The sequence below is a fragment of the Vigna angularis genome, chromosome 2 (assembly GCF_016808095.1).
Source record: "Vigna angularis cultivar LongXiaoDou No.4 chromosome 2, ASM1680809v1, whole genome shotgun sequence".
NCBI classification, from domain to species: Eukaryota; Viridiplantae; Streptophyta; class Magnoliopsida; order Fabales; family Fabaceae; genus Vigna; species Vigna angularis.
Window position 1 is genome coordinate 36351066 of NC_068971.1, and position 19333 is coordinate 36370398.

Consider the following 19333-nt stretch of genomic DNA (forward strand, 5'->3'; position numbering starts at 1 on the left):
TGTAATCCTTTTTAACAACTCTACGAAACCTGAAAGGCAGAACTATGAACAGTAATATAGGATCAACAAAAAAATAAAAATAACAAACAAAAAACAAGTTCAATCAAACAACAACAAACAAGTTCAACCAAACAACAACAAACAAATTCAACAAAAATAAACAACAAACAAGTTTAACAAATAAGTTCTTCAAAACGAAAACGAAAACTAACCTTTAAAAGGTGGGTTCATCGGAATAAAGTGTTGCCACCAGTGAGAGAGAAAGCAAAATACGCCTATGAAGGACAAGAACACGAAAATAATCGGTGAAAACAAACGAAAATCATACCTAAAGTAGTTAATTAACATGTATTTGTATCAAATGAAAGAAAGATTACATGTGATGGTCGTCAAACTTCGTTTGATTAAAGTTTGAGCAGAGAAGACGGTCTCGCGCGCTAAGATAAAGTGAATGAATTTTCAATCTCCCGCTCAAATTTTTATTGAATTCATTGGCCTTTTGACGTCTAACGCTGAGACATTCGACGTTTTATATCGTCTTACATCGAATTATAATTCTAAACGACGTTTAATAATTGCATTATTTACAAAATTGCCACCGGTCATTTTTAACGTTGGTTATTTAGTGGTTAAACGTTAAACGCGTGACGTTATACGCTCCCTAAACTTTGAATGAGATGGTAATACAACACATAATTGGTTGAAACTATCCTACTTTACTCATAAAAGAAATGTACATACAAAAGAATTAAATTGAAATAACACTTAACAAAAGAATTCAACTGAAGTAAAATGTTGACAAAAGTATTCAACTGAAATAAAACTTGAGATGAGTTGCATTCCAAGTATTGGGGACAACTTTCCCGTTTAAGAACTCGAGTCGATAATCTTCATTCATCAGGTTGTCCGTAATGCGAAAGGATCCTTCCCAGTTAGCTGTCAATTTCCCGTGTGCACGGTTTTTCTTGCTTCTCCTTTTTTTCTCCACACTAAATCGCCCTCTCTTAAACCTCTCGACTTGACCTTAGTATTATATCTTCTAGAAATTAACCTCTTTTGAGTTGCAGCTCGAACTGTCAAGCCTAACTTGCAACTGATCATTGCTAAGATCACCTTCAGAACATATTGTGTCTCTTCCTCGGATAAACAGTTGAGTAATGGTGTTGAATATCCTTGTCTGTATAAGTCATTCCCAACAAGGAAAAAACAAACAATTCATTTGGAGTAAGTGATACTAACTTTTTTGCCACATTCTTGCTTTTTCATTAGGGAACAAATATCATCTCTCCAATCCACCTTATGTGACATTATCTCTGTGGTGAAGACCTCAATCATCGGCTTGTCTAGTGTCACCCTGAGAACAGAAGACAATTGCCCTTTTCCTTTGGAATGAGCCAACTTTGATAAGATGTCTGCCCTAAAGTTCTCCTTATAAGAATATGCACAATACTTACTTTGGAAAAACCCTTGAACAACTCACTAGCCTTACGGAAGTATTATGATAAGTGATTGTCTTTGACCTGAAAAGTTTCATTCATATGACCGACCACCAACCGGGAGTCCGTTCGACATTCGAGATTAACGATTTCTAACTCTTTCGCCTTGATGTATAACTGAGTAGGGCTGAGAAACACACCTTTCACCACATTCTCTTCTTTCTTGCTTCTGAATCGCTTGCTCCAACTTCTTCAAGTCCAAACCGAGCAACGGGTACCTACTAAAGGCACTCCGACGCTCAAGTCAGATTTTACTCAATGATCTTAATTCACAATTAAGTATCAAAACTTAATTAAGTATCAAAACTCAATTAAGCTAACCTTACGTTTGTAGCTTACCCTTATATTTATAAGTATTTGGTAAACCTTAAATTGATGTTGGTCCAATAACACAAATATTCACACTGGCCCAATTACAGTTCAACACTCACATGTCATTTCACATGTTTAACAATTAACTTAAGGAATATACCGAACGAATGTGATTATATAACGTTCGGTTAATATATCATGTGACGCTTACCTATACCAACCATATTAGATAGTGTACTAGTTAAATTACTATCATTCTTTAAGTCACATATAAAAAGTAAATAAATTAAATGTTCATTATTAAACTAACTTATTTGTTTACCACATAGTTCAATCAATGGTGCTATAATAAAAATTGGTGAAAGTATTTAATTGTTGATTTTTGGTTCTAGACTTACAAGGTCCCATGATTGGTGTCAAAAGTATTTACAAAATTGAGATGAACACCTTAATCGTCCTTTCTTACGTCGAGAATAAGAACACCTTTCAAAGTGGTATAATCTTAAGAAAGTGGTATATTAAGACGACTCCATGCTTCAATCAAATATAAATTTGTACCCCTTATATGGATTACAGGACTTATATATCTAGTAATTATGGCATTGGATATACATAATTTTATGAGATATTGTCGAGTTGAATACGAACTGGGGTGTGCATACATATTAATAATACATATTTAATATTTCTCCTTATACATATTTTAATTATTTTTAATTTAAATATCCTTAAAATATCATAAAATAGAAGTATGAGGAGAAAGCTGGTATCGAGGGTTGAAGCATGCAGTGGTGGAAGACAACGGTGAAGAGAAGCCAGCCTTAGCAGGCATCCCTTAGTCTTACCCTCACTGGGAACCCTCCCTTCATCTTCAACGTCAAAGAAAGCGAATGCGCTGGACACGTGTCTCTATCCGCTGCCTCAATCTCAAACTTTTCCACCACTGAAGCTGCAATGGACTTCATCTGAACGTAAGCCATTTCTTTTCCCAGACACATTCGAGGACCGGCGTGAAACACCGGAAAACGAAACGGACTCTCCATTCGGCACACGCCGTTCTGCAACCACCTTTCCGGATTATATTTGGTACAGTCTTTTCCCCACACGCTCTCCATTCTTCCCATCGCGTACGTGTGGTATGTTAGCAGCCACCCCTTCCCAACCCTCGTTCCATCGGGCAAAACGTCGTCGTTCAGACACTCCTTCGTGTCAACCGGCACGGGAGGGTACAACCTCATCGACTCTGAAATCGCCGCATGCAAATAATGCATCTCTCTCAGCTCCTCGTGCCCTAACGGGCCAACGCCGCCCGTGGCCGACCGAACCCTAGCGATTTCGTCGCGAATTTTTCTCCGCACGTGAGGTCTGGATGAAAGAATCCAGAAGAACCAGGTGAGCGCGGACGAGGTCGAGTCACGACCCGCGAGAATGAAACTTATCACAACGTCGCGGAGAAACTCCGGCGAGCTCTCCTTTGTTCTGATGAAACGCGAAAGTAAATCTTCGTCGTCGCGGGTGTGTTCCTTGGCTTCCAATCTGGACCGTATGATGGAGTCAGCGAATTCATGAACGGTGGTGATTGATTCTCGGAGCCTCCTTTCTGATCCAAAGTTGAACAGCTTCTTTGTTTTCCACACGAAACGTGACAAGCTCAGGAACCTCTCTGAAATCAGCTTGGTTGCATCCTCGAACGCGCTCATGAAATCGGTGCCAGCAGTGCAGTCACCGCCGAGACAGGCGGGGTCGACGTTGAAGGCTAGCTTGCAGATGTTGTCGAAGGAGAAGCGCTCGAGGAGGTTCTGCAAATCGAGGACCCTATTTGTCTGGGAGGCTTTTGAGAGAATTGGAAGAAGCCTGGTTTGGAGTTCGGTGGTGATGGAGTTGACAATGAAGTTACGGAGTGAGTTGGTGGTAAACTCGTAGCTGGCGACTTTTCGCTGCACCTTCCAAAGTTCACTGTCGGAGTTGAAGATTCCGTTGCCGAGGAGGTCATGGAGGGGGTGGATGAAGCGTTCACCCTTCGGGTAGTTTTCGAATCGGGTTTTGAGCATATGTTCGACGTTGTCGGGATTGGCCGTTACGACGATGTTGAATCCGTAGGGGTGGGACATGACGGCGGTGTTGGTGGGGCAGTCATTGAGGACTTGGGTGGTCCATTCGAGGAAGCGGTGGCGGTTTTTGAGGAAATCCAATAATCCTCCAATGAGAGGGTAGGGTCTGAAGCATTTGTTGTTGTGGGGTTTTTCTCTGGCGAAGTAGAGAGAGAGAACGAAGAGAAGGGCAAGGAAGAGGAAGGACAAGAACTCCATGTTCGTAGGCAGAGCAGATAAGGAGTGTTAATCATGTGTCTACATAAATATGGCAAAAACATATTTATGGAACCATTTCTATTTTGAGTGTTTTACCTGTACTTCCAAAATTTCCATCTGCACCTCCAAAGTCAAAAATATCCTTTAAGAAATTTTCGAACGCCGATTAAGTTTTTTCTTTTTCTTTTTAAAATTTACATTTTTTAATTTTTATTTAGTAATAATAATAATAATAAACAATTAATTAATTAAATACTTTTATATAATTATTATTATTTTATTATTATTTATATTTTTCATATAATTTAATAAATAATAATTATTATTATTATTAAATAAAAACAAAAAGAACTTTAAAAAAAACTTTAATCGTAATTGGAAATACAGTTAATATATTCAAATTAAATATAATAAAATATTTCCAGTTAACATATTTTATTCAAAATATTAAATTAATTAATTGTTTATTATTATTATTATTATTATTATTATTATTATTATTATTATTGTTGTTGTTGTTATTAATTAATTATTTAATTAAAAACGTAAAAAAAACTTTAACCATTGGAAATACTATTAATACATAATAATTCAAATTAAATATGTTAACCGTATTTTCGATTACGGTTAACATATTTTTTTAATTATTTTAATTCTTTTTCTTTTAATTTTATAAATTATTTATTTTTAATAATTAATATTTTATAAATTAAAATATTAGTTTCTATTTAATTTTATAAAAAATATTAAATTAATTAATTTATTATTATTATCAATATTATTATTAATTAATTAAAAACTATAAAAAAACCTTAACCTTAATTGGAAATATGGTTAACATAAAATTATTCAAATTAAATATTTTAACCATATTTCTAACTACGGTTAACATATTTCTTCAAAAAAATTTATTTTAATTTTATAATATATTTTTTTAATAATTAATATTTTATAAATTAAAATATTAGTATATATTTAATTATATAAAAATATTAAATTTATTAATTATTTATTATTATTATTAATTAAAAACAAAAAGTAAACTATAAAAAAACATCAACCGGCTTTTGAACGTCGATTAAGTAAATTTCTTAACTAGAACGCCTTTTAAGTTAATTTCTTAATTGGCATTCGAACGCCGTTTAAGTAAATTTCTTAACCGGCTTTCAAAGCTGGTAGAGACACTGGTGCAAGATAACAAGTGAGAAATGGAGGTTGAAACACTCTTATATTTTTAAGGACTATCATATGTTAATAACTTTTTTTTAACTACTTTTTGACAATAGACTATATGTGACTATTTTATTGGTCCGCATATTTAAAACAGATAAATCACAAGCTACAACATAGACCGTTGTAAATAAGTTGTAAAAAAAAGTTGTTAAAAAAACATTTTCCCTATTTTTAAATAATTATGTAATAAAAAATTATTATACTCTCATAACAATAAATATAAGAAAAATGTTTTTCTAACAACTTTTTTTGACAATTATTTTACATGTGATAGTTTGTGATTGGTCCATTTTAAATATACAAATAGTGACACTTAATCTATTATTAAAAAGTTGTTAAAAAAAAGTTGTTAATATATTATAGTCCTAGATATAAATATAGTTTAAAAATCAAATAAGAATATGTGAAAATATCATCTGACTCGATGTTTTTTTTACAAACAAAAGAGTTATTTCGTTTGAAATTTATTAAAATAAATAAAATTTTAAGAAATTTCATAAATGATAAATCATACACGGATAAAATGACTTCAAAAAGTGCAACTGTACTTCACGACTTCTACATTTTAAGAAAAAAATAGTTCTTTCAATACAACATTTTTAACTTTTTATTTTTTCTGTTCTTAGTGAAGTTGAATATTTTTTCTTTTACATTATAAATTATTTATTTTAATTTAAATAAGAATTTATTTAATTTTAAAGCTCACTTTTAATTATTTGATTAATAAATTAAAATTAAAATATAAATTTTTTTTTTATTATTTTCAATTTCAATATATATATATATATATATATATATATATATATATATAGATATATATATAGATATATATATATATATGATAAATAAGAATCACACATAAAACTTAATAATCAAATTATTTAAGAAAATAAAAAAATACTAATAGAAAAATTTTAAAAGGCAAAAAAAAATTAAAAAATGAAAAAGTTAGAAATTTTTAATTTTAATTTACCAATCAAATTATTAAAAAAATATTACAAAGTAAAAAATGGTTACATAAAAATTTACAATATTTAAAAATTTTACCAATCAAATTACTCAAAAAATAATTTAAAATATAAAAATTACTAAAGGTTTTAAATTATTAAAGCAAATATCTCAAAATTAAAAATAAATATGATTATATAAAATTTAAACAAACATAAAAAAATTTAAAATTCCATTAACTAAAATATTAAAAGCAATTCAAAATAAATAATGTTAGTATAAAAAAGTAAAAAGTTAAAAAGAAAATAAATGCGGTTTTTAGGAAAAAAATCGTGTATTAGCAACACGATTTATAAAATAAAAATAAAATAAAACATAAAATGGGGAGAAGAAATTGTTAGTAACATATACGATTTCTATAAAAATAAAAGTTATTAGAAACCTTGATTTTAAAGTATGATTTCAATTTTATTAGTCTATAATCGTGTTTGAAAAATATGACTTCAAAATTAAGAAGTCATTTCTTTTAAACATAATTTATTTATTTTTATAAATTTTTTGAACATTTATCCATATCAATGAATTTGTAATTTTGTTAAAAATATGGTCAGTAATTGTGAAAGCTACATGAAGGTGATAATAGATGGAAGGAGGAAAACTATAAATGTCTTTAGCATTAATAAATAAAAAGTCAAAGTGAGAGAAATCTATCGTCATTCTGTAAATTTTAGAGGTTTTAGTTATTTTGTAAACTTGTAATTTTTAACTTGCTGTTATTGTTTGATATATATTTATAAAATTATCATTTATGTTAATGTTAATCAACTATTTTTGGAAATTAATAATTAGATAAAGCACACATCGGTGGTATGGTAAATGAGCTACTCCAACATCTATGTTTAACTGATTTTAGAAATGAGATTAGTGGGTTGATGATTGTTTAGCGTTTCATCTTAAAAGTTTTGCATATCTAACACAGCAAAATTACTTAAACAATCCAATAATAAATCAACGTGGAGTTTCATCTTTCTGGATTTTTTGTGAAAACGGATAATCCGGCTCGACCCGACTCGGCCCACCACAAGTTGGTCACTTAGTGAGTCAACCCAACCTGGTTCACTTATTAGCGAGTTGAAAAAATTCGAACCCGGACCGACCTAGTTGGTGGGTTAAACAGGTTGGTTCACTAGCTTACTTAATTATAGATTTTTTTAAAAATAAAAAAATTATAATTTTTTTAATTCAAATCTAAATAAATTTTACTATAAAATGTTATTAAACTCCAGAGACAATTCAAAATATAAAAAAATCATACCATCTAAGCGTAATCTAAAAACAAGCATAAAAGACGAATAAATAAGTTTTTAATATTGATAATTTTTGTATCAGTTATCCTTTTATAATATTAGAATCTTGAATACATAAATCTATAATATTTCTCTCTCTTGAAATATCTTTTCTTTTTATCCTCATCTACAATATAATAAAAAAATGCTAACTAATAATATTGAAACACAAAATAATAAATAATTAAATTAAATTAAGTAGGTTGGTCAACCAACTCGGCTCACCACGGGTTCAAATCAACGTTGTTACGCATAATAAAGAAAATAAATAGGAAAAATATTAATGTAAATAATACATACATATATATGAATATATATATATATATATATATATATATATATATATATATATATATATATATATGGGGTTTGCTAACGCGCGTACGCCTGTTTTTCAGTTGGTACATTTTAGCAATGTGTACCGGGTTTTAATAGAAAAAAATATCAGGGATTCTAAGTTTTAAGGTTAAGGGTATTTTAATAATTTTAATTCTCAAAACTAAAAAAAAAAAAAGAAACCCCCCAAACCCTTACTCACCTCTCTCATTCCTCTCAACCCTTTCTCTTTCATCTTTCTCACTCCAATCTTTTTTCTGTCATCCCTAGTGTAGCATTGAAAAAATAAAAAACACTTGTCGTTAAACAATCTTACAAAAAAATGATTTTATAATGAGTTTTCATCTTATAATTTTTGTCTTATATAATTTTATCCAATTTTCACAAACATAAAGGAATTGGTAATTGACTTGGAAAAAATCAGAAATACTCGTTGTTAAACAATTTCTTACAAATAATGATTTTATAATGAGTTTTTATTTTATAATTTTTGTCTTATCTAATTTTCACAAGCATAATGACATCAAAGGAATTGGTAATTGGCCTGGAAAAAAATCAGAAACACTCGTTGTTAAACAATTTCTTACAAAAAATGACTTTATAATGAGTTTTCATTTTATAATTTTTATCGTATATAATTTTATCTAATTTTCACAAGCATAATGACATCCGAAAGAATTGGTAATTGGCCTGGGTTTTTTTTAGAGATGATGATTCAACATATGCAGATGATGAAATTAGAGAGGTTAGTGAAGATGGTGAAATTTGACTCAACTCTTTACAAAGGCAGATTGTTTAAAGGCAAGTGTTTCTGATTTTTTCAATTGGGGCTACAGTAGGGATGACAGAGAAAAGGTTGGAGTGAGAGAGATGAAAGAGAAAGGATTGACAGGAATGAGAGAGGTGAGTAAGGGTTTGGGGGGTTTCTTTTTTTTTTTGAGAATGAAAATTATTAAAATACCCTTAACCTTAAAACTTAGAATCCATATATATAAGGGTATTTTTGTCTACTAAAATCCGATACACATTGCTAAAATGTACCAACTGAAAAACAGGCGTACGCGCGCGTTAGGAAACTCATATATATATATATATATATATATATATATATATATATATATATATATATATATATAATTACTTTGTAGTGAAGAATTCAATGAATGTGGGTTATTAGGTATTTAGAGAAATTGAATAATATAAATTACTTTGTAGTCAATAACTCAAAGCATTTAAACACGTCATAAATAAAATAACACCGAAAGTCTTAAATTTCTAAATTTCTCTATTCATGTAACTAACACTTGATCACCACACGTTAGTTACCAGTTTCTCAATTTGAGGGCATTGACTTCACATGAAATTAATACTTCCACTCTAAATTAATATATATATATATATATATATATATATATATATATATATATATATATATATATATATATATATATATATATATATATATATATATATATATATATATATATATATATATCATGTTTATTGGAGTCATAGTTTTTTTATTTCTTTTTATGAGTATTTTAAGTTTTTTTATTTTTAGGCAATAAAAAATAATAAAATTGTAAACCTTTTGAAAATGTTTATAAAATTTAATATTTTATCTTTTTCGATTCTCGTAAAGGTTTTTTTTATCAACAATAAAGAATTATTGAATAAAAGGAGTACTTGGTATCTCTATCCTTTTAAAAAAAAAATCGAAATACAAACAAAGAAAGGTTGTTTAACTCATTTAAGATAGAAATTGAAGAAGTATCTTGTCTATATAGCCTTTTAAACAAAGATCCATTTAGTTGTGACTAAAAGGTGCCCTAAAAAACATTATTATGAAGTGTCGCTTGTTATTTAGACTATTTGGTGTGGCTTATAATGTTAGAATATGTTTTCTATACAAAACCAAAATTATAGCACAATCAAATATTAATTTTTATGAACCATCCTCCAATTATGAAAATAGAATATAAAAACGTATTTGGATTTTTCATTAAAAATAATCAAGGTGGTGAGATGAGCCATAGGCATGTGATCTTTTCAAAATGTAGAACATCTTAAATTTCTTCTTAGTTTGGATAAAAAGAAAAGAATAAGAATATATTTTTTTTCTACAAATGAGAACCATAACTCTTTTAAGTAACTTCTACAATTACATTCGTAATTTTCAATATTTCTAATTTGATCTTACATCAAATTAAGGCTTTGTTCACTTGAATGAATTTGGGAGAGAGTGATTGAGGGGATTTGAAGATAATTTTTGTTGTTGTTTATTTGAGTAGATTTAGAGGTAAGTGAGAGTGAATTTGGAAGTAAATTTTTTTAATCTGTCACAAGCCAAACAAGAACACACAAGTCTCAATGATTTCTGAGTACTAGAGCACAAGGGAAGAGTTGCTGTTGATGGAAAATGAGAGCCTATTTATAGACTCACGTAAATACTCTTCCATTCTTCATTTCTAGTCATTTAACGCTTTTAATCGATTAATACATGTGTTAATCGATTAAAATGAGTACAACGGCTAGTTTTCAAAAGTCAGAAAACTCCAACGGTCATCTTTAATCGATTATTTTAAGGATTAATCGATTAACTAATCGATTAAAATAGGTATTAATCGATTATTTCCATGCTAGTTGAGTTTTCAGCACCTACAACGTTTTAATCGATTAATACTTGATTTAATCGATTAAAACCGTGTGTTTTTGATTCTAAACAGCAAATACAAAGTATGAAAGTACAAGAATCAAAACCTACTACAAATCTAAGTTCTAAACCTTAAACTATAATTATTACAAAAGCTTTTTATAACAAAAACAAGTTTTCAAAGGATCTTCATGAATCTTGATATATCTTGACTTGATTTGGACATCATCAAAACTTCATCTTCATCATTTTGCTAACAATACTAACACTGAAATGTGACATTATATATGACATCAACATTATTACGTGACACTACCATTGTTACTATTGTCACATGGTATGACAATAACCTAACGTGAAAAATTAAAAATTAAAAACACTGACAATATTGTTTTGTTTTAAAAAAATAATTAAGACTCAATTGAATTAAAATTTCAAATACAAAGACTAAATTAAATGCATTGTCATATGATACTAACAGTGACATGTGACACTATATATGACATCAACATTATTATGTGACACTACCATTGTTACCATTGTTACCATTGTCACATGGTATGACAATGACCTAACGTGAAAAATTAAAAATTAAAAACACTAACAATATTGTTCTGTTTTAAAAAATTAATTAAGACTCAATTAAATTAAAATTTCAAATACAGAGACTAAATTAAATACATTGTCATGTGATACTAACACTGACATGTGACACTATATATGACATCAACATTATTATGTGTCACTACCATTGTTACCATTGTCACATGGTATGACAATGACCTAACATGAAAAATTAAAAATTAAAAACACTGACAATATTGTTCTGTTTTAAAAAAATAATTAAGATTCAATTGAATTAAAATTTCAAATACAGAGACTAAATTAAATACATTATCATGTGATACTAACACTGACATGTGACACTATATATGACATCAACATTATTAGGTGACACTACCATTGTTACCATTGTCACATGGTATGATAATGACCTAACGTGAAAAATATAAAAAAAAAACAAAAAATAAATAAATAAAAATTAAAAATATTATGGATTGAGATGTCACATTACATACCAAATGTTAATACTAATTTAGTGAAAATAATAAAATTGAATCATTTTATGAAAAGAACAAATACCAAATGTCACATTACACTTCATGAATCATTTTATATCTCACGACAGGGATTCACTGCTTGATTCACTGCCTTGTATAAACTATGTCTTTCCTCAATAATATGTCAATATGTAGGTGTGTCTCATTCCGCATGAATGTTGAAAATGTAAAAGAAATTTAACTACTTGAATCATTACACATTTATTATGTAATTAAATGAATCAATAGTTATATTAAAGAGATGGTAAACTACTGAAGTTGTTGTTATCTACATATACTACGTATAATTTGTTTAATTCATTTAGCTGTCAAATGAATTAATTACTATAATTTATTATGTCTGACATATACTCATGATTATAACTATAATCATTAATTATCAATCACAAAATAAATTCACTTTTAATAATTTTGCTGTAAATAATGTTAAGAAATTGACTAGATTTTTTTTTTGTTGAATTTTCCAACATACTGCCTCGGTTCAAAAGAGAACCGAGGCGAAAAGTCATTTAAAAAAAAAGGCAAAATCCTATTGTCTCGATTACTTTTGAACCGAGGCAAAATCCTATCTCTTTTGCCTCGATTCACAACCGAGGTAAAAATGATAGACTTTTTGTCTCGCCTGTATATGTTTCAGTTCCAGAACCGCTGTCTATGAGCGAAAATAACCGCTGTCGTTTTCCTTGACTGTACTAGTGAAGGGACCTAATTGAATCACGAATATAAGGACTAAAAGATCAATTAATCATTTAAATAACTTATAAAAAACACTTTCTTGTTGGAAGAGATTGTTTTTCGTATCATAAAAACTTCCTCTACTTGTTGAGTGAATTGTATTTTCACTAGGTGAATAAATTATTACTCGTTAGGTGAAAGGGAAGCTTGTTGAATGAGTTAGAGTGATTCTCATTGGCGGAGAGACATTCCAGGTGGGTGAGAAATGTCAGAGCGGCTGCAGCGGAATGGTTAGCGTGGAATAACAAACCAAGAGGGGGGGTGAATTGGTTCTTACTAAAAACGTGTGCCTTAAAAATTTCTACTCAATTAAAATTACTTAGCAGTTAATGATAACAATTAAATAGAGTAAGGTTGAGAGAAATTTGCACAGATGATTTTATCCTGGTTCGGATCTTACCAATCCTACGTCCAGTCGCTTATCTCAAAACAAGATAAACAATTCACTAATCACAAAACAATTACAAACTACAATCACAAAGATACAATTTGTAAAAGTTTAGAAAACACCTCTCTTAATGCCACAAGAGATGAGACAACACCTCCTTTGAATCTTCACAAAGGATGAAACACTTCCTCCGAATACTTCGCGAAGGATGACTTCCTCTTCCGAACACTTCCTTAGACACACCAAGGATGAACCAGCTATTCCTCTATCACCGTAGTAGTATTTCACCAACTCTACAGACAGAGTTTCCTTAGCTGAGCAAGAGCACACAATTCTCAAGAGTTTCTGAGTATTTGAGCACAAGGGAAGAGTTTCTCTAGTTGATCTTGAGAGGAAATGAGAGTCTATTTATAGACTCATCCAAAGGCTCTTCCATTTTTCGTTTTCAGCCTTTCTCACTGTGTTAATCGATTATCTTAAGTGGTTAATCGATTAACGCTCCAACGGATAGTCCAACGGCTCTAAAAACGGCTAGTTTTTCAAACGGTCACTTTGCTAATCGATTATCAGCCTATGCTAATCGATTAGCGCTAATCGATTAACAGCCCTTGTTAATCGATTAGCATGCGTTGATGTGCTTTTCCATTGCTCTCTGGAATAATCGATTATTCACCCCTGCTAATCGATTAACGCTAATCGATTAAACACCCTGGTTAATCGATTAGCACTGCACAGTTTTTGTTCTTGATTTATTTTTACATCACTTTTGAATGCATACATAAAACCACTAATTTCCTATGTTCATACAGTTATTACAAAAGTTACAAGTCTTCAAAAATCATTCTTCATGAGTCTTGATTGTTCTTGACTTGATTTAGATATCATCAAAACTTCATCTTCATCATTTTGCTAACAAGAAAGTCTTATAATCCAATCTTTCTCAAACTTTTAAATCTTACCAAAATTTAACGAAAAAAAAAACTAATCACTTCTATATCCAAAATGAAACATTTAAATCTAATTTTTTTCATAAAATAAACATAAAATATATAAAACAAAGACGAATAAGGGATTTTAATGAAGAAGAAAAATAAATAATTATCATACATGAGAGTGCTGAAGTATTTTTCATATCTTTCAAAATCATTCAATATAATTATAATAACATCTTTCAATATGTTATTACATGTTTGTTTTAACAAAACAATTAATCATAAATAAGAAATTGATCTTGTGACTCCTTTGATAAGGGAAATGAGGATATTATTATTATTTATTTAAACACACTAATTAATATCCAAATTAAATGTTACTTTAAAGTAAGAATATGAAGACAATACAATGCTAGAATCGATTTATCCATTCAAAATGAGTAAAAAGAACAAGTATTATATACCCACGTATAGAAAAAATTATACGAGCACTTTTTTATTCTCTTATAATTCTTTTTTTTTTCCTTTTTTAAAATCTTCGCTTATGGCATTTATACTTTTGATTATTTTGTGAATGTATTTTTAGAGTTTTAAACTTACACACAATACTATGGTATAGTGTAACTAAGAGTTGAACATTTGATCCTATATTTAAAGTCAATTAATCAATTCAAACTTTAAATAATATCAAACTTACACATTAAATAAAAAATTATTATAAATGTTATTTTCTTTTCTGCAACAAATAGACGAGAAATGAAACCCAAAATAAAAAATAATATGAACATATGACTTACTAAAAAAAGGTTAAGCCATTCTAAAGACAGATTGCAATCAATGAACCGTAAAACCTAAACAATTATTAGATATGTACATAGTATAAAAAAATAAAAAATAAAATCACCAATATTTTATGAAAAACAAAATACAAAATAGATTAGCAATGAAATACTCATAAAGTTAGCGATAGTATTAACAAATACTAACTAAATTAAAATTCAAACATGAATTAAGAACTAATAATGAAGGTAATATAGTTTTTACAAAAATAAAAAAAGAAAGGGTTAAATATGTTTTTCATCCCTTAAGTATCACTGATTTTTGGTTTTAGTCCTTATTCAAAACTTTGATGACTTTTAGTCCTCATAGTATTGAAACATGTAATATTAATCCTTAAAAATGGACGGCGTCAACTTTTTATTGATCTGGCAAACGGCGAGACCACGTCTTCTTCTTAAGTATCTGCCACGTTGCTTCTTCATCATCTCAGTTGGGGCAAAGCTGGGTTCTTCTTCTGGCTAGCAGGGTGCAACCTTGTAGGCCCCATTCCTCCTTCTCTAGGAAACTTGACAAAGCTCACAAACCTCGACTTGTCCATGAACGAACCTCGACATTACTTTGCTTGATGAGTCTCCGACATTGTCTGCGGAGTTTCTCATATTGCTTTCTATGTATAAAGATATGGAATAAAATTAAAATGATGTTAACACCCCTCCCAAGAAGGAAAAAATTCAAACAATATACATTTTAAGTCTAACAGTACATGATGGATTGAGCACAAGCAATAAAATGAATCAAACATTTGGAGATAGAACTTGCATTCCCACCTATTTTGAGTTCTTATAACATCTCTTTCACCCTTGGTGCTGCCTAAGTCATACCTGCATGTTTAAAGTATAATTAATAGTTGTATAAATTTTATCTGAATAAATTTCAAATATATACATGATGAAAAAGTATAATCAAGGAACTTATTTCCATCATCACAGAATTTACCATCTTCTATAAACTAGGATTTCCATTGATGAGATGACAGAGCGTGTTTTCTTCTCCTTTGTGACCATGGTGATTTAAGTCGGCCCCTAAAACACGGGGTAATTAATTACTACTTGCAGGTTAGAGAATAAAGGATAAGGAGCCAATTAATCATGAAAGTAACGAAAGTTGCAGAAAAATGCACATACAACTGTATCCCAAAAAATAAAAAGCACAGAGAGACATTCTTCCACAAGTAAACAACAGTACACTAGCATGAAAGACAACTTCTACAAGTAGTTGTGTCGGTGCAAGGGAGCTTGCGAGATGAAGGCGTGGCGGAGAGGCTTAGGGGATTTAGGGTTCATCGCAACACTCGCAATTTGGGATTTTGCTTGGTCGTGGTTCTCAATTGGTCGGAGCGAACTCAGTGTTCCGGCACGGTGCGATTTGGGATTGGGGTTGCTCGCGTTTTCTGGATTTGTCTGAGTTTCAGGTGATTCTGGGAATGCCATGGATGACTCGCGAGGAAGAAAAATGGGCTCGGCTGTTTGATTCTTTGCAGGTGAAGAATGGAGATGCTTGCTTGATCTGCGGCTTGGGCTATTGCGCGATTGGGGTGATGGTGCACGAGAAGCGAAACCGTGATTGCTCTGTCGGAGAAGATGAACGAAGTTCAAGCACAAGCAACGTGGCAGAGAGTGAAGAGGCAAGCTGGCATAAGACGTGGCCTTGTCGTTTGCCAGATCAATAAAAAGTTGACGCCGTTCATTTTTAAGGACTAATATTACATGTTTCAATACTATGAGGACTAAAAGCCATCAAAATTTTGAGTAGGGACTAAAACCAAAATTAGTGATACTTAAGGGACGAAAAACATATTTAACCCAAAAAAGAAATCACTAAATGATGCTAGAAACTCAAAATAAACTCATTCTATTCTTGTAATAAGATTAATTTTTTTTAATTTAATTTACATTTACACATTATTCCTTCCTTTATTTTTCTTGGATGACTTTAATATATTTCTTGTTTAGACATAATTACAATTCTTGCTCATATTTTCAATATTGTTATGATTTATAATATGTATCAATTGTTTTCCTTTTATGTGTAATATTTTTATGTTCACTGTCAGTTTTATATGAATTTAATTACTTTATTATTTAAAGTAATGTAATTATATGAACTTGCTAAACATAAATTTAAGGTTTATATTTAAAGTAATGTAATTATATCAACTTGATAAACATAAATTTAAGGTTTAATAGTCTTTCTTTTTTTTCAAATTTTGTTGAAGTTATGTTCCTCGAATTCTTTTCTTTTCTTTTCAGTGTAGTTGTTATTTTCTTTTAAAAGGAATTAATATTATGTGTTTTATTAAATTGGCGTTGATATAGTTTAGAAAAAAACGAAAGGTATGAAATTGCATTGAATAATTTAACCATTAAAAAAATTATTAAATCTAAATTTATTTATAGATACTTTGTCCAGTAACTTCTTTTTAGAAATAGTATTTTTAGATTTATTCAGATTTTATAATGGAATTGTATTTTTTTTTAATTTAAAATGTGTTTCAAGTTTCATTTATATTTATAAAAACTATTTTTTGTTCAATTTTATTTCAAAAAATTATGGATACTCATATGTATCATCACATGATTGACAATCAATGTATAGCTCATATTCGACTCCAAATATGACAAACTTTTGAAGTTAACTTAAGTGATAAATGTTTAAATATTTTATAATATTTCTCTTTAGCTTATAAAGTCTCAGTTCTTCATATTAAGAGTACTTTAATCATTCATAGTCTAAACAACACGGTCTTCAATAAAAAATAACCATATTGTGAATATGTTGAAAAGTAACCATATTGTGAATATGTTGAAAAGTTGTAATATGAAATAAAGAAGAGGAATAAACCAACTAATATCATTCCAACCATCATTAATAACTTTGGACTTTGAAATAAGATGAACTAGAAGGAATTTGAATAATTCAGAAAAGATTTGTGTATAGTAAGTTTTGAAAACTCGTATTAAGAAATTGAGCTCTCATAATATGTGACCAATTCATTAAACCACATATAAAATCTCAAGCAAACCTAATAATGTAAATAGAGTTTTCTTTTCAAATATTAGTCAAGCCAACCTTCCCTTTAGACTTAGATGTTTGAATATACACTAAAAAAATCAATAATAAATAAATAACTAAAATTTACAATTAAATTAGCAACTTAGATGTTAGTAATTGGGAATATTGTAAATAAAAAAAATAGTATATAATCTTTTGATTGTTAAATACTTTAGGTTATATCATGATTTTCTCTTTTAACAGGACAAATATAGAAATAGGAAAAAAAAATACATACTTATAGGATATCATCACTAGTGTAACGAAAGGTTACGACAACGATTATTTTTTATATTTGGTAGCGGTTTCTAAACCGATGTATATTCAGACAAGGTAAAAGGGGAGGAAAGTTTATTCCCTCATCAAATTGAAATAACCCATTTATGTAAATATCGTCTAGAAGAAAGCAAAACATATTTTAATTATTTGACTGTCATTTGTTTCTTTTATTTTGTTATTTTTAAAGTTAAACATATTTTTAATTCTTAAATTTTAAGAAAGAAATGAAATTTTTTGAAACAATAAAATTTGAATTTTAAATTTAAAATGTGTTTAACAAATAGAAAAAGCGGTTGTATTCAGAGGAGCATATAGAGAAAGAAAAAGCTAACGCTGTTTGTGCTATTTAATGGAAGGGACGACGTTGACGCAAAATTTACTAAGTGAGGATCAATTTTACACACTTTTAAAACGAGATACTGAATTGACATTATTCAACAAAAGTGAAGACAAAATAGACTATTAAATCTAAGATTTATCATTAACAAGTAAAATCTTACAATTATTATACATTTACCATAAAAGATGTGTATGTAATTCAACAACATATTAATCTTTATATGAGCATATCCATAATTGCATGAATATAAAAAATACAAATATTTAAAATTTCATATGAATTACAAAAAAGAAATTCACTTTAATAATTTCTTAATTGAAATAATTCATTTAAAATTACTAAAATTTGAACATTTGAACTTATATACGAAAATAAAATTTAATTATAACAATTTAATATAAAGATATATATATATATATATATATATATATATATATATATATATATATATATATATATATATATATATATATATATATATATTCTACTTCTATTTTTTAATTGATTTTATTTTATATTTTATTTTTTAAAACAATATGATGCATTGACCAGATATAAATCGAATCAAACTGAAAGATCACAACTCTAAGAAGAAAGTTAAATACAGGTAAAGTCAATTGAGTTATATCAGTTTGTTTGGCAGCTCTACATAGTTTAGTTTATAACAACTTATTAGTAGTTTCTCTCCCAAATCAATAAACGTTTTATTAATTACAACAATAAAAATATCTGAACGAATAACTACATGATTAAATTCAAACGAAAACCTGGGCACTCTTTCTTGGAAAAAAAATAAGGTTTAATAGGTTCGGAGGTCCCTATATTTATGGGTTCGTTTCAATTGGGTCCTCCAATTTTGAAAGTGATCAATTTGGTTCCCTAATTTAACAAAATTGAGTCAATAATACCCTTTCCGTTAAATGCAATGGACGTCATTAACTTTTTAAACATGTAGTATGTTGAAGCATCCTTCAAATAAAACTGTGCCACCTGCAAATAAAAGGATGCCTCAAC

General features: G+C 29.1%; 1 protein-coding gene across 1 annotated transcript; it reads right to left on the minus strand.

Moving 5' to 3' along the window:
- Positions 1-2444: 2444 nt before the first annotated feature.
- On the minus strand, positions 2445-4124 carry LOC108345416 (cytochrome P450 CYP94D108). Its single transcript, XM_017584016.2, has one exon. The coding sequence runs from the start codon at positions 4115-4117 to the stop codon at positions 2630-2632; it is 1488 nt and encodes a 495-aa protein (XP_017439505.1). The 5' UTR covers positions 4118-4124; the 3' UTR covers positions 2445-2629.
- Between the last annotated feature and the right edge of the window lie 15209 nt (positions 4125-19333).